The 14,371-nt window shown below is 41.0% G+C and overlaps 1 protein-coding gene across 1 annotated transcript in view; it reads right to left on the reverse strand.

The window, feature by feature from the left end:
* Positions 1-332: 332 nt before the first annotated feature.
* LOC115024359 (glutamate dehydrogenase, mitochondrial) overlaps positions 333-14,371 on the reverse strand; it is a 14,140-nt gene continuing 101 nt past the window's right edge. The window contains exons 1-13 of the mRNA XM_029455842.1: positions 13,909-14,371; positions 10,493-10,573; positions 10,085-10,140; positions 9,233-9,296; positions 8,400-8,494; positions 7,183-7,362; positions 5,059-5,196; positions 4,727-4,864; positions 4,525-4,605; positions 4,216-4,339; positions 3,053-3,144; positions 1,902-1,964; positions 333-1,367 (exon numbers count right to left, since the gene is read on the reverse strand). The exon at positions 13,909-14,371 is cut by the window's right edge and continues 101 nt beyond it. Coding sequence (XP_029311702.1) covers positions 1,248-1,367; positions 1,902-1,964; positions 3,053-3,144; positions 4,216-4,339; positions 4,525-4,605; positions 4,727-4,864; positions 5,059-5,196; positions 7,183-7,362; positions 8,400-8,494; positions 9,233-9,296; positions 10,085-10,140; positions 10,493-10,573; positions 13,909-14,305 — 1,629 coding nt within the window. The 5' untranslated portion in view covers positions 14,306-14,371 and the 3' untranslated portion in view covers positions 333-1,247. The remainder of the gene's footprint in view (positions 1,368-1,901; positions 1,965-3,052; positions 3,145-4,215; positions 4,340-4,524; positions 4,606-4,726; positions 4,865-5,058; positions 5,197-7,182; positions 7,363-8,399; positions 8,495-9,232; positions 9,297-10,084; positions 10,141-10,492; positions 10,574-13,908) is intronic.

A 14,371-nucleotide genomic window follows, 5' to 3' on the forward strand; every position in this document is an offset into this window, starting at 1 on the left:
GTTATATTATGTCATAAAAATGTTAAAATATATAGTGAAGTAAGTCCTAAAAAATGTGTCATATTTTTTATTATATAATTTCTTTTACAAAAGTCATATTATAGTATGCAAACTGTTGATCCTTCTCGGTGTAGTTTTTCCACCACCTGTTGTGTGTTTCTGTGTAGTTCCCTCTTCCAGGTCTGAGCGATCAGGTGCAGCAGAACTCTGTTTAACAAGATCTGCTGGAGCATCTTTTCTGAAAGTCACTCAGTCACACACACCTTTGACGTCTTTCACAGTCCGCCCCTGTTTGTTGCAGTATAGTATGAAAATAAACTGATGACACAATATCTTTTTCTGAACATTTTATTGGTTTCCAAAAAAATGAACTAAAGTAAAAAGTAATTTCCTCCAAAATAACTTCAATGTTGAGGAACTGGACGATTATAACTGAGGAGAATTCAACCAGGGGACGGGCGATCACAGTGACACCTCGCGCCCTCCCTGATCCTCTTTCTTGGGGTCAGGGAGAAGCAGCTTTTAATACGAGATAAAGGAACGCGAAAGCAGGAAAAAGGGAGGGGAAGAGCATCTCAAATATCGGCCAGTAAAAAAAAAAGGATCCTTGTTTGTAATGTTTAACTTTGGCAATTGAACTACTAACCTTTACACCTGAAGAGTGAGACGACGAGTAATACAATGACTATTATCTTTTATTCTTATGAAGTTAAATCTAAATCCCTTATAATTAAAGTTACATTTAAGTGGCCGTCTCCCTTTTAGAGCAGAACTCTCTGAAATAAGGCATCTGTAGTGCTGTCAACTGAAACCATCGCCGCAGGAGGGTCACGCGTGCACTCCGAGATCACATAATGGGTGCTCTGAACATGACTGCCATACAACAATATCATGAATGTTTATATGAGGGCGGAGCGAGGGACAGGATTGTACTCTGTCTGCTTTTTCCTCAATATAACCTCAGGCCAAAACAAGAACAGGGCAACATTAAAACAGAGATGCAGATACAGTATAATGGCAGCACAAAGATCACAGGGAATATACCAGGATAGCCTGTGTGTGTGTGTGTGTGTGTGTGTGTGTGTGTGTGTGTGTGTGTGTGTGTGTGTGTGTGTGTGTGTGTGTGTGTGTGTGTGTGAGAGAGAGAGAAAGAGCCAAGGAGCAGCGGTAAACAGTGATATGTTTTGAAGGCCCTAGAGGGTTATCAATAGCAGGAGGGCGGGGGGGTGTGGATCGTGATTAGCCATTTATGTGAAGGTAAGCCCCGCCTCGTTGTACACTTTGAAGACCTTCTCGATGGCGTTGACGTAGGCGGCCGTCCGGAGATCCAGACCCAGGTTGTACTTGCTTGCTGTGCGCATGATTTGCTAGAAAGGCAGAAGAGTACATGTTTCACTATGTTGGCCTAACAGCATCAACTCAGATGGCTACCCTTGAAGGATAGAGCTGTATAAGAACTATTAACAACCAACTACACTAGAGCAGGAGTTGCCCACTTGTTGAGGTTAAGTGCCGGCATGCACAACCGTTCCTTTAGTTATGCGTTGTTAGAAATTAGAATAAGTCACCGTCGCACATTTCATTTTTGGGAATAATTTCAAAAAGAAGGTCAAATTATGAGTTAAAGGGAACTTGGAACAGAGTTTCCATAGTGTTCACCATATTAGCCCATTTATGCTCAATGATATCTTTAGTGTGAGAAGAAAAAATGCCACAATATTTGTTCTGATTGATGTAAAGTCTTGTAATCTGGTACGGACATACTTTGGGCAAGTATCTAACAGTACAACTTTGACATATTTTAGACAACGTGAAAGTTCACACATTTATCGATATTGTAAATAATATGTTGACTCTGCACTAAAACAGCCTGGACTGTTGTGTCCCGTACGATCACTTACCCTGGCAGATCTCTCCATGGTGTAGGCCAACCCAGAGTGAACAATATCCTTCTCAGAGGCACCCTGCAAGGGAAGATACAGAAAATGTATTGTTATTAACAATAACAAACATAAGCTTGGTTGCATGATTCTATCATTGAGAATTTGGACCTTCTCATATGAACAGAAATACTTTTCTTTTTTAGAACCCAACCTGGCTCTGGCAACTTGTGATGGGAATTTGTCATCGTTTTTTACATACATCGTGTTTGTTATTCCAGGTGTACAGGTCCTTGTGAGCACAGTGTCAATCAAGAGCAATAAAAGGCTTTAAAATATCTTTCTTTGATTAGAGAACGTTTGGGACACTCCTACTGCCTTTGTGTATTGTAGGAATGTCCTCCAGTAGAAAATAAAAAAATATCTTTGAAGGTTCGAGTGTTGTATTGCGTCTGTGTATCCGGGGATGGACTTCTAAACTTATCGAGTATTTCCAGTATGAGGTGTTGCGCACCTTTCAGGCCAACAGAGTAACATCATATGAGAGTATCAAGTGGTAGCAAAGCGATACGAGTCATTATCTTCCTAAAATATTAGTCGGTAGGCTACAGAAGAGCAGATAACATATGAAGTATGAAATATTACTTAACTTACTGTGTGTTACCGTGCGTATTGTGTTGACGCTACATGTGTATTCTTTTCACAGTAAATAAACTAAAATATACTGACAGTTATACAAGTTGTAGGAATGTACCGATGTACACAGGCCAACATTTTTATTTGTCGTGTCCACCGCAAATAACACACACAAAATGTAGACGGCACAAAATCAATGAGACATATAAGTCTGTGCATCACTAATTGTATGATGATAGCAGCAGAATAAATTCCAGCCAAGTCTTGTCTACAGGTTTGTAGTTTCGAATGGTCTCAGCAGCGACCTCATACAGCTATAGTAAAATATTTAGTCAAGTCACCATCTTAAAACAGGATGATGTCGGATCGTAATTACACTTTGTCACACAATACTGAGTGAGTTTGTAACACTATTTAAGGTTGTATTGTTTCCATTCATATGGCTGACAGTTAGCTTTCATACGTTATGAGTAGGTGGGAGAGGTCAGCACGAGTTTCTGCATGGATACGTGTGTGTTTCGGCAGATGTTACTCACAGCAACTCGGGCCTGGAAGTCAGCAGTAGGTACGACAGGGATGGGCCCTCCCTGCTTGCCAAACTTCCTCTCTAAACTTTCCTGCACAGACACTAGAAGAGAAGGAAAGGAGAAATTAAAGAGGTGGTGATGGCCTAGTGGAACACTGGATGGTTGTGAGTTCAATACCAGGGCTGCCACCATTGTGCCCCTGAGCAAGGCACTTTAACCCCAAGTTGCTCCAGACTGTCCCTGTAGTTAGTTCACTGCAAGTCGCTCTGGATAAGAGCGTCTGCTAAATGACATGTGTTTCTGAATTGATAACAAATACCAGTGAAGACACACCCTGATGTATAAACTAGTTCTTCAAGTTTAAAATAATTAATTTGTGATATATGACCATACATGGGGAGAATGATTGTGCCGTTGTAGGATTGGCTGCATGTGATCAAGACGGAGAGTATAAAAAAAAAAAGAGGCCATAGATTCAGTAAGAATACGTCTATTTGTCCTTTAAATTATTGTTGACTGAATTGTTATTTAGATTTGTGTTTCTATTTCTTACAGTTAAATTAAAAACTAATTATTCTTTGAATATTTAAAAATACATTATCAGCCTCGTCAGTGATGTATAACAGCCAAGTAACCTGTACAGCTAGATTAAAAAAGATAAGTTGTCACATCATTTTTGTAGACTTTAAGAAAATTATTTTGTAAAAGATTATTTCAGTAACCACAGCATGTACTGAAACAACATGAATGGATGGACTTTATTTATATAGCACCTTTCATGCACAGAATGCAACACAAAGTGCTTCACAAGTCAGACTCATGTATGTTCCATACGTAGTGACTCAAAGTAGCATCCCCAAAAGTTAAAGTTTTTTAACTTTAATCTCTTGCTGCAGTAAAAGGTTTTCACACATAACAGAGTGAAGCAGGGAGGTAGACATGGTATATTACGGGTAGGCCGGTACACTACGATAATGTCCAGCCACCCACCTTATCAGCATTAATTGCATAATTGACCATAAAAACAGCCAGGTCACCCCACCCCACCCAACCAGCCACCCTCCCACCTCATGAGAGATAATGAATAAGTAAAGGACAGAAAAAATAAATAAATAAAAAAAAAGAGCTAGTCTGCATGTTATTGAGGAAGTAAGCAGCAGTCCTGTACTCACTGAGCAGGTGGTAGTTTGAGTCCCTCTCATATTTGAAGGTCAGTCTTCCATAGCTGACATGGTTGAGATTCTTCAGCCACTCGAAATAAGACACTGTCACACCGCCAGCATTCAGGTACATGTCCTGCAGGAAGAAACATCACATTTTATTCACTTGATGGGAACAATCTATATAATTGGAGTTTTGAATAGTTTCAAAAGAGTACTTCAAATCCGCTTAATATCTGAATGGAAAAAGTGTTTCCAATGTTTTCATGCAAAATGTTGTAGTTTGCATTTCTCCATCCGAGCGTGCGTGTTTGTGCTTACAGGAATAACCATGACGTTGTTCTCCAGGAAGATCTTGTCAGCATCTGGGGTGGTGGGACCATTGGCTCCTTCAGCAATGATCTGAAAGAGACATGAAAACAAACACACTCTTCACATGAATGCTACCAAGTTGCCCCGTCTTTACTCATATGGAGTCAAACGACAAATTAAAGCACAGCACCATGGGTAAATCAATGTTTACCTTAGCCTTGATCTTGGGGGCGTTGACACGTGTAAGCTGCTTCTCTCCAGCAGCAGGGATCAGGATGTGACAGTCTGCTTCCAAAATGTTCCCTTCGTAGGGTTTGGCTCCTGGGAAGCCCACAATGGTGCCGTGTTGCTGCAGAAAGAGAAGAGACACACACATGAGAAAATTATTTGAATGGTTTTAGTGTGAAATGTATTTCCAGGAACAGTAAAGCCATTTGCAGGAGTCATATAAACAAGAACTTTGAGTATTTTGGGAAGAGAAAACAGAGGGGGAAAAGATAAATGACGGAGGCAGAAGGGAGGGGAAGGCAGTTGTGCTGGTACCAGTTTGTATTCCTCCAGCTGTTTGGGGTCGATGCCCTCGGAGTTGTAGATGGCTCCATCAATCTCACCGATGCCCACACACTTGGCTCCAAACCTGTGCAGGTACCTCATGGAGTGGAGACCCACATTACCAAAGCCCTGTGAAAAGTGGGAGCAAGTTAATAAATCACTAGGGTCCTACATCACTATGATAATTACTTTTTAATCATTAAATAATATCAGTAGTAAACATTTGTAATGGTTATACCCTGTTATACTCAACCATACTCATATGGTTCAGCGACATGCAACAACATACTCTGGTGCCACCATGTGGCCGGTCTGAGTTACACCATCATCATCTACCTGGAATAAGGTGCCATTAAAATATTTTGTATAGAAATGGAAAGATAAATAAACAAACAAACACAGATGCAAGAGATTCCTACTGGAGCAAATAAATAAATAAATCCAAACGTTGTGCATACTGTCAACTAAATTAAGAAGTAAACTCAAGCAATACGTCTTCTGTGCATCGATCATTACGTTAGTAGTCTGAAAATTCACGTAACATTTATGAAGAAAATTATTCATCACAAATGTAAATAAACTTAGTCTCTTCTACTCTGTGTAATATGTTACAGTATAATTTTAAGGCAAATTAATGAGAGCTATTTTAGTGTTAAATGTGTTTTCTACAGTACATGCAGTATATGTGAAGTTCTTCCTCTTAACAGTCGTCAGTCGCCATCATTCATAATTGTTTCATTCAACAGTTAATTATTTTAACAATCTGTCTCGCAGTCCGCCATTGGACAGTCTGAAGAGACGCAATGCACTTTGGCAGCGGTTGAGTATGTCCAGTAAGCTCACGGCTCAATGAGAAATTCTTGCTAATATAGTAAACATCTGGGCATTTCTCGTGTAAACAAAATCCACATACTATGCAATTGGAACGCACTACATACTAAATTTCACTTCATACTTATGCATACCAACATACTATTCATACTGAGCCAAAGACTACCAGAGGTTTAAAGGATAGCATACTCTGTATAATTGGAAAAGCAAAATCTGTAACACGCAACACATTTCTACAGCAGGGCCGAACTCCGCCTGCAGTTTCCTCAATTTCTATCGTCTAATGGTATATGCAGTATCATCATATCTCACCCGTAGTTCAGATCTAACAGACCTGCAGGGACAAGGATAAAAAGGGTTGACTTTAAAGCTGATTTTTTAAATGACGTGTGATAGGAGTAAAAACAGACACCAGGTTTGATCTTGATACCACAACAATAAATCTCCAAGAAAATCTAATCTCAGTGCAACGTAATCCTCAAACACACACACACACACACACAAACAGAGGGATTAGTTTAGTTTCTACGTCATGATTCAGCTGCTGTCACCACTACTTCACCTCCTCAATGACGCCCTGCTCACACGATTACCCCCTCTACAAACATCCCCTTTCAACATCTCTTATTGTTTTCTTTATTAAAAGAAATCTCCGTAAAGCAAGGAAATAATATTTAAATGTGGGTTACGAGTCCTAAGAGGAAAGACGTTCCTCTTTCATGCGTCTGAATGTTACACATACAGAGTTGCTCTTTAAGAATACCAGATTACATTGTTGTCACGAAAACGTGGTAATTATAGAAAGCTTTCAAGGAAAGAAGCGGAGGTCAGTGCCTAAGGGGCTACGACCCATGTGTCCGTTTGGCATATGTGTTTTAAGAGTGTGTGTGTGTGTGTCCATGACACGTAGAGGAGCTACCATGTGATAAATAGAAGTGAAACTGCTAAGGAGAATACTGCTGACCTTTCGACCCCACAGATTGACTTCTCTTCTTACAGATTTACAGTTTAAATCTTTCCATGATTTTAATGTTTAATTGCTCCCAGTCTCTCATTTGTCATAAACAAAGAAGGGAACCTCCTTCGGTTCACTGCTTTCTGCTTGGTGAGGAGATCAGAGCTGGGCTAAAGCAGATGGCGTGGCTCTGATTGAGGCTCTAAAACCCCTCATCATGATTTCAAATGAAGACTTAAATCCTGTAAGTATCTGTGAACCAGTGTGTTCATTCAGTGCAGTACACTTCTCATATTTCCTCTTGAGCAAAATGCGTCTACTATGCGTACCTGGATGACAAAGGTCTTGTCCTGGAAGCCAGGTGTCAGGCCCACCATGCTCATGTACGACGCCTCGTTGATGAAGTTCTCAATACCGTGGAAAACTCCACGACCGGTGGCGGAGATACGTCCGTGGATTCCTCCCTGGCTGATGGGCTTTCCTGTCACACACGCGTGGGCGTTGATGTCCTGCACACGCATACAGAAAAGATCAGGCCATATGGACCATAGACTGAAGACGAACATGTACACAGCATTGCCAATGATGCCCACAGGAGACTTTTGAAGGCTCAATTTGGGTTTATCACTCTAGCAAAGAACTGAGAGAGCAAGCTGCAACCATGGCTGAGTGTGGTTGGCTGAAACACCATCCAAAACATACCATTCCTAAAGCCTTAGTGTCGCCAATGAGGCTCAAAATTGCAACCATTTACCCATTAGAAGCAGAAAAACCAGTACTGACATCAAAACTTTTATTTCAACAGAAAATCTGCTACTTTTGAAGAAAATTCAAAACAGTCTGACATTTTAGTGGCCATTAGTGGTACTGCATCTATCCTTTTAGCATCAGCTTCAACTTTCGGCAAATGGCTGCAGTAGAAGAGTTTTTTCTTAGGAAGGTTACTAAAGGAGTGAAATTAACTGGAAGTATCCAAGTGGCAGCCATGGTAACAGCTGGTCGAATTCTCTAAGGAAAGGTGCTTTAATGCTTCCTTTATCGTCTCCTTCAGTTTATAAGGAGCAGCAAATCCTCACATTAAAGAAGCTGGAGTCAGAGATTATTTTTGCTGGAAAACAGATTTCAATTATGACATTATTTTTGTCTATTGATTAATCTTTTCATCTATATGAATCACACAGATCTAGTGTAAACACTGCAGCGGGCTTTTCCCAGCTCCTTCTTTTTGACTATTCAGAACAAACCTATAAAAACAGCTGAGATATAAACATGAACACACATGCGTAAATATATTCCATCTTCAGTAATAATAAGCCGTTTGACAGGCTTTGATACGAGAATGATTAACTGATAACACAAACACACACAGGCCTCAGTTTATAAAGCCGCTTTTAAGAGAGGAGGAATGTCTCAGTGGTCGGCTGGAAAAGGGAGAGGCAGGAAACCACTGCTCATGCTTTATACGTGACTCATTCCTTGCTTTGGCCCGTTCGTACTAAAAACCGGCCTAGTCTTTCAGTTTAGTTGTGTATGCCTGACAACTTACAGTGTGTGCGATGGTGTTGGCGTATGTGTCGGCGATCCAGGACATTTCCCTCTCTCCTGTGCTCATGTCTGGGGCCGGGACATCGATGCCAGGTCCTGGTGAAGGAAGAAAGGGTATGAGAGTTAATCAAGCACGGCAGTCACTGTGCAGGAATACACACTTCCCACGTTGAACGGTATATGTATATAAATATATATTAACATGCAGAGGTGGAGGATGGGACTACGACGACTTTCTCAGTAAGGCCACGTTACACTCACACTGACAGAACAGGGCAGTGATGTGTGCAGTGGGTGCTGCTTTGCCTCCAGGATGTAAACAAATACACTAGTGAAGGCCCTTGTATAAAACCTCACTAAATGACACAACTATTGCAGTCTACAGGCACACAGGAGAACAGTATATCTCTCTTTGCAGTGTTTGAACTGAACACAATATAAACATTATTTAAGAGACTTCTTTTAATATATATTAAATATGTATTTTGTATGTTGTATAGAGATTGACATGTTGCTTCCATGAATGCCAAGTGTGTATTATGGTAGTGACAATAAAGAATATTGACCATTAACATAATTATTTGTCTCCCTTTCCAGTTGACTCAGGCACACCCTCAGCTACCCCAACCTGAATAAACAGCACTAGATGACAGGAAATGTTTACTTCTCTGGGTGGAAACATTCACCTCTCACCACTACAGCCATTTCTAACCTAGTCAAATAACGACAAGGACACTGTCACGCACAGAATGCCAAGCAGTGTGACAAATCAATACTCATAGTACCACTTATAAAAATACAATTTTAAACATTGTGGGTGATACAAAAACTCACCAATGAAACCCTTCTTGGCCAGCTCAATAGTGAATCTCCTGGTAATCTTCTCCAGCTCATTATCCTGCGACAGACAGACACAGTATACATGACACATGTTGGTTACAGTGTAATGAGACATTCAAGGATGTTATTCAACAGAAAGATGGGCTACAAACACAGTGGGTCATGTACAGATATTCAGAAAGATGCTTCAGGCATTTTAAAGACACTGGAGGTTTTTGTTTAGGAGTTTCCTTCAGCTCAAGTGTGAGGCAGCAGACCTTCATGTCTGTTCTGTCACAGTATCCATCAATGGAAGCACTAAAATCCCTTCCCATAATCTAATAAAATCCAGGGCAGGCATTATTAGTAGAAAGAAAATTTAGTTAGTTCTGTAAGTCTCTCTGGATAAGAGCGTCCGCTAAATGACAAAATTGTTTAGAAAAAATAACCTACTGACACTGCTCCTGCAACCTTACCTAACCGTAAACTTAAAATCTAAAATCTAAATCAAAGAAAGATACAAAGACACATTTGACCATCTGCTTCAACAGTTTAATGTGAACAAGCTTTTTTTTTGGTTCTCTTTCTTTTGCCATTCCTCTTTAAATCATTCTGTCTTCTCATTAATTCAAAAATGTCAAAATGAAAGGATAAGATTCAGCAGCAAAGGTCTTTGCATTCCAGTGGGCTTGAATCATCATCCGTGTTTGTTTGGATGTGAGAAACAGAAACACAGGAAAACTGATATCCCTCCAAATCACTGCCGGCTTATCTTAGGCTTTGTTGCCTTCCTATACATATTACAGCATACAGTCAAACATGTATGTTTCTCTATATGTGCATGGGAGTGTGGGGGAGGAGGCTTACAGAGTAATTCTTGGTGTTGATCTTGACTCCAGCTTTGGCTCCACCAAATGGCACATCTGGAAGAGAATAATGCAGCTTAAAAACAACAAGAACAGTCACATGCTTCTGCCAAGCACACACCACATTTAGATAACATGTACATTCACATTTCTTAATGTGTGATAATCTGGGAGAAAATACATTTCCCTTCGAAACGTAATTGAGAATGCAGTTTAGTTGTATGGGAACGTAATTATGTAGGAGACAGGGTTGTAAATTTAAGGTGGATAAATTACAAGAACTTGGTAAGACAAACAACAACAACAACAACAATAATAATAATAATAATAATAATAATAATAAAAGTATATGGAGATCAGGGGATAACAAGCAGGAGGCATTGTGGAATGCTAAGACTTTAATACTTACCGACAACAGCGCACTTGTAGGTCATCAGAGAGGCAAGGGCTTTGACCTCATCCACAGACACATCTGCACTGTAACGGATACCTGAAGGAAACACAGGGGAGTTTACAACTCTATTCATTTTTTGATAAAACTCACATTGCTCCCCTTGATGAATGTATACTGTATTTTTACTATATGCTAGTTTATGAGTTCAAGTGCCTTGTATAGTGATTAAGTGTTCAGACTGCAACATGTGGAAATACACTAAAACCATCTCCAGTCTACGACATGTGCAGCCCAACAACAGAAGGAGGAAATGAATAGCAAAGAACTTTCAAAGACTGGACTGAACCACAGCATGTTCTCCATAACCACACAAGATCACATGAACAGGTCGGAGATCACAGTTTGCTGCTGGCAGTCACGGTAGCAACGATGGGTGGGTGGAGGGTGAAAGAACCAATCCCAGCGCTCCATTCTGACCACGCCCCCTCTACAGTCATTCCTTCCTGTTGTCAGGAGTTTACTACCGTCGCCACGGTAACATGTGTGAGTCAGCCTGTGTGCTGCGCCGTTACATGAGACCATACAGCCATGTACCACAGTACTCCATCTTACTGGAACAGTGTGTGTGGGGTACCAAATATAGCTCCTCTAGGAGGTAACTTACACAGAGAAACCCCAAGGGCAAACAGCACAATGAGGACACGGCAGATTACTGTAAAGGGGACAAAAGCACCGTGTGCGTCATTACCTTAGGTTAGGTTAGGTTAGGTTATGTTTGTCTCTTTGTCAGCAGGTTTACACTTTTTTTTTTTACTTTTGGAAAGGGCCTCGGTGGAGGTCTGCGCTCTCAGAGTGCCCCTCTAGTTTTTAAATGTGTACGACTAGAAGCAAAAACAAAGGAAGCATAAGTAAAAGCCCCCACCCACTATGATGTCAACTTCAAGTGCCACGTAATGATATGATTGTGTTATTTCAGTCAGAGGAAAAGATTAAACCTTCCTGAACAAAGCACAAACTTTCAGCAGTGCTGCTGTGGTTCTCCTATTCTATCTTTATTTCCATGAATCCAAAGATCAGCTGAGTTACCTTGGGGTTGACACAAGACAATCCAGCTCTCTGATCAAAAACATTTTCTTTTCTTTTTTTTTTTTTCTTTTTTTTAAAGGGAAAAAAGCCTGGCAGTCTACCCATCCAACCATTCATTCATTCGTCCACCCCAACCAACAGTTCACCACAGCAACCAGATCCAAAACATATCTGTAAACACATTCCTCTGAAATTGAGGACAGATTTTTTTGAAAATAAACCGAGCCCACACTGAAGTCGGGGCCGTTTAATTTCCACAGTCAGTTCTCAAACTGTAAAAAGATGTCGACATTTTTTGTTTTGGGGGAAAAGACACTACTGTAGGGTTTGTGGTCTCTCAAACAACAATATCAGAATATAATAAATAACATGTAAAGCTGATGTATATGACAAAGTTAAAAGAAAGATATTTATGTCTTTAACTTTCATATGGGGTGTCCCTCCATAATAAACGTTGGCATACTTCCGCACTTTTGTTTAATGCAAGAACAGTGACAGGAAATAACCCAGATATATTCCACTTTCAGAAAGGAGAAGGATGTTGAGAATTTAGCAGACTAAACAAAACATGTGACTTCTACCATTTACAAAACAGGACAACTTTCCAGACACTATCTTCTAGGATTGTACGAACAACCATACACAGACACCACATGATATTCCCAATTTAAGACGCTCATTCAGCAGTCAGTAGAGCAGCTGTCGCCAAGTGTGGCTTTGAAAAGGGGGTGTATGAATTACACATGCACACAAAAACAGCCTTTGCACTTTGCAATTTGATCTTAACACGGCTAAGGGTCTATGCACTATATCAATGATTAAACCCACTGAAAAATAACTGCTCTTACTCCCACCCCTATTACAGGAAGTTGGCATAAAGCACCAATCAGACTTGTTTAATGGGACACTACAATAAATATATTGGCAATTTGCCACTAAATCAAAATGAGTCAAAAGTTCAAACTTGCTGTGATTTGTGACTTTGAATGTGGATTAGGTAAAATGAGAGCAGGGAAGATATTTAGTAATACTAACACTGAAGAGGACTGTGAATGATAAACTAGATTTTGGATGGTGATGATGCTCTTCTCTCCTCTGGCTTTTATGAGATGGATAGAGGCAATTACGCTCTTTTAATGTTATTGATTTTACAGAATGGTTTCTTTTTGTGATCCTCACTAATAACTGGCTGGACAGCCTGGTGATTCATAAATAGATTAACTGCTCCATTACTCTAAAGTGGTTTGGAGGGGAAATCTGTAATAGATATTTCTGAAAGTTCAGAAAACTTCAGAAAGTTATATAATATGTATTTTTTATTTTTATTTTATTCAATCCAATGTCTGCACCACACCATTCAAACATGCACTTTGACTGAATGGCAGGTCTCCTTCTCCTGAGAGAGCCTCCTCTCCACAGCACCCTCCCCCACCTGTCACACTGCTGACAAATAGGAGTGCCTGGAAATACAACCACCCCCTCCCCAGCTCTCACACCTCCTGTTTTCCTATGGCCTACATCATACCCCTCTATTCACAAAAAAAACCCAGAGTGCACTGCAGCTGTAGCCCATAATGCCTCTGCTTTGAACCTTGAACCTCTGTCACTGTCATATATATATACACATCATACTCTGTCAAAGGTTGACACATTGCACATAAAGCTGGTTTAAACAAAATGACAGCATTTGTCTACAGAATGAGTGAGGAGGACCACATTGTGTGTATTTGCCCTGCCTTTCCCCATATGTATGGATCTCCTGACAGAAAAGTGCCTTTGTGCAGCAAATGTGGAGGTGTCCAAGGCCTGACATGCTGAATGACACAACGCCTGGTGCCTTCAAGGCTGCCCTCTCCATCACATCATACATCTGACACACAAATAAGAGTAGACCAGGTCAGTGATGAGAAGAAACAAACTGGACAATCCAGTTTGAACCAGATTTAATCCCTGGATCGTGAGAAACTGGCAAAATTATTGTACATTAAAAGACTAGCTTTAGGCTCAGAACTGCCAACAAAGTATGGGGGCTGCTTCGGTTTGACGGCTAGCTTGCTGCTAACCTTCAAGCTAAGAAACTACTGCAACATTATACCTTTAGGTGAGCAGGAAGGTCACTGTAAACTGCACAAAAGTCTCATGAGAGCACTGCGCAGTTGGGAAATACAGAAAATAAACCGAATAAATAAACAGCTATTATCAATTTTAAAAACAAGCAGCTGTTGACAGCAGCTGCTTGTTTTTCACGCTTTTAACTACCTAATTGTGTTGCTAAGTAATGCTAAGTAGCTGGCTAAAGCTAGCTGACATAGGGGCCAGTTGGGGCGGTTTGGCTAAATTCTTACCTCCTTTGCAGGGTGTCCTGTGCTGGCTGTGCTGGGCGCGATACCCCTCGATCACCTCCCACTCTCCGTTATCCCTCTTAATGGGGAAACACACGCTCAGGACGTGATTACAGGGCTTGATGATGCGCAGGATGCCACGCACACGGTGCCTCTTCTGCTCGGGGGTCTCCCTGGTCCTCAGATCCTCCACCAGCTTGTCCTCCACGATGCTGGCGCCGCGGTCAAAGAAGCCCTCGACCATCCTGAAGAAGTTGGGGTCGTCGGGCTGGTCTGCTGCGTCGGCATAGCGACGGACCCGCATCAGGGACGAGGACACCGGGAGAGCGGAGTCAACGCACCCCGAGGCCAGGGCACTACCCGCAGAGCGGCTCAGCAGCTCCCCGAAATACCGATACATGACTGAAAGTAGCTAACCGTGTAACCGAACTAATAAGAAGGCAACTAAACAACAAGAACAATGGGG

The sequence above is a fragment of the Cottoperca gobio genome, chromosome 19, assembly GCF_900634415.1.
Source record: "Cottoperca gobio chromosome 19, fCotGob3.1, whole genome shotgun sequence".
NCBI classification, from domain to species: Eukaryota; Metazoa; Chordata; class Actinopteri; order Perciformes; family Bovichtidae; genus Cottoperca; species Cottoperca gobio.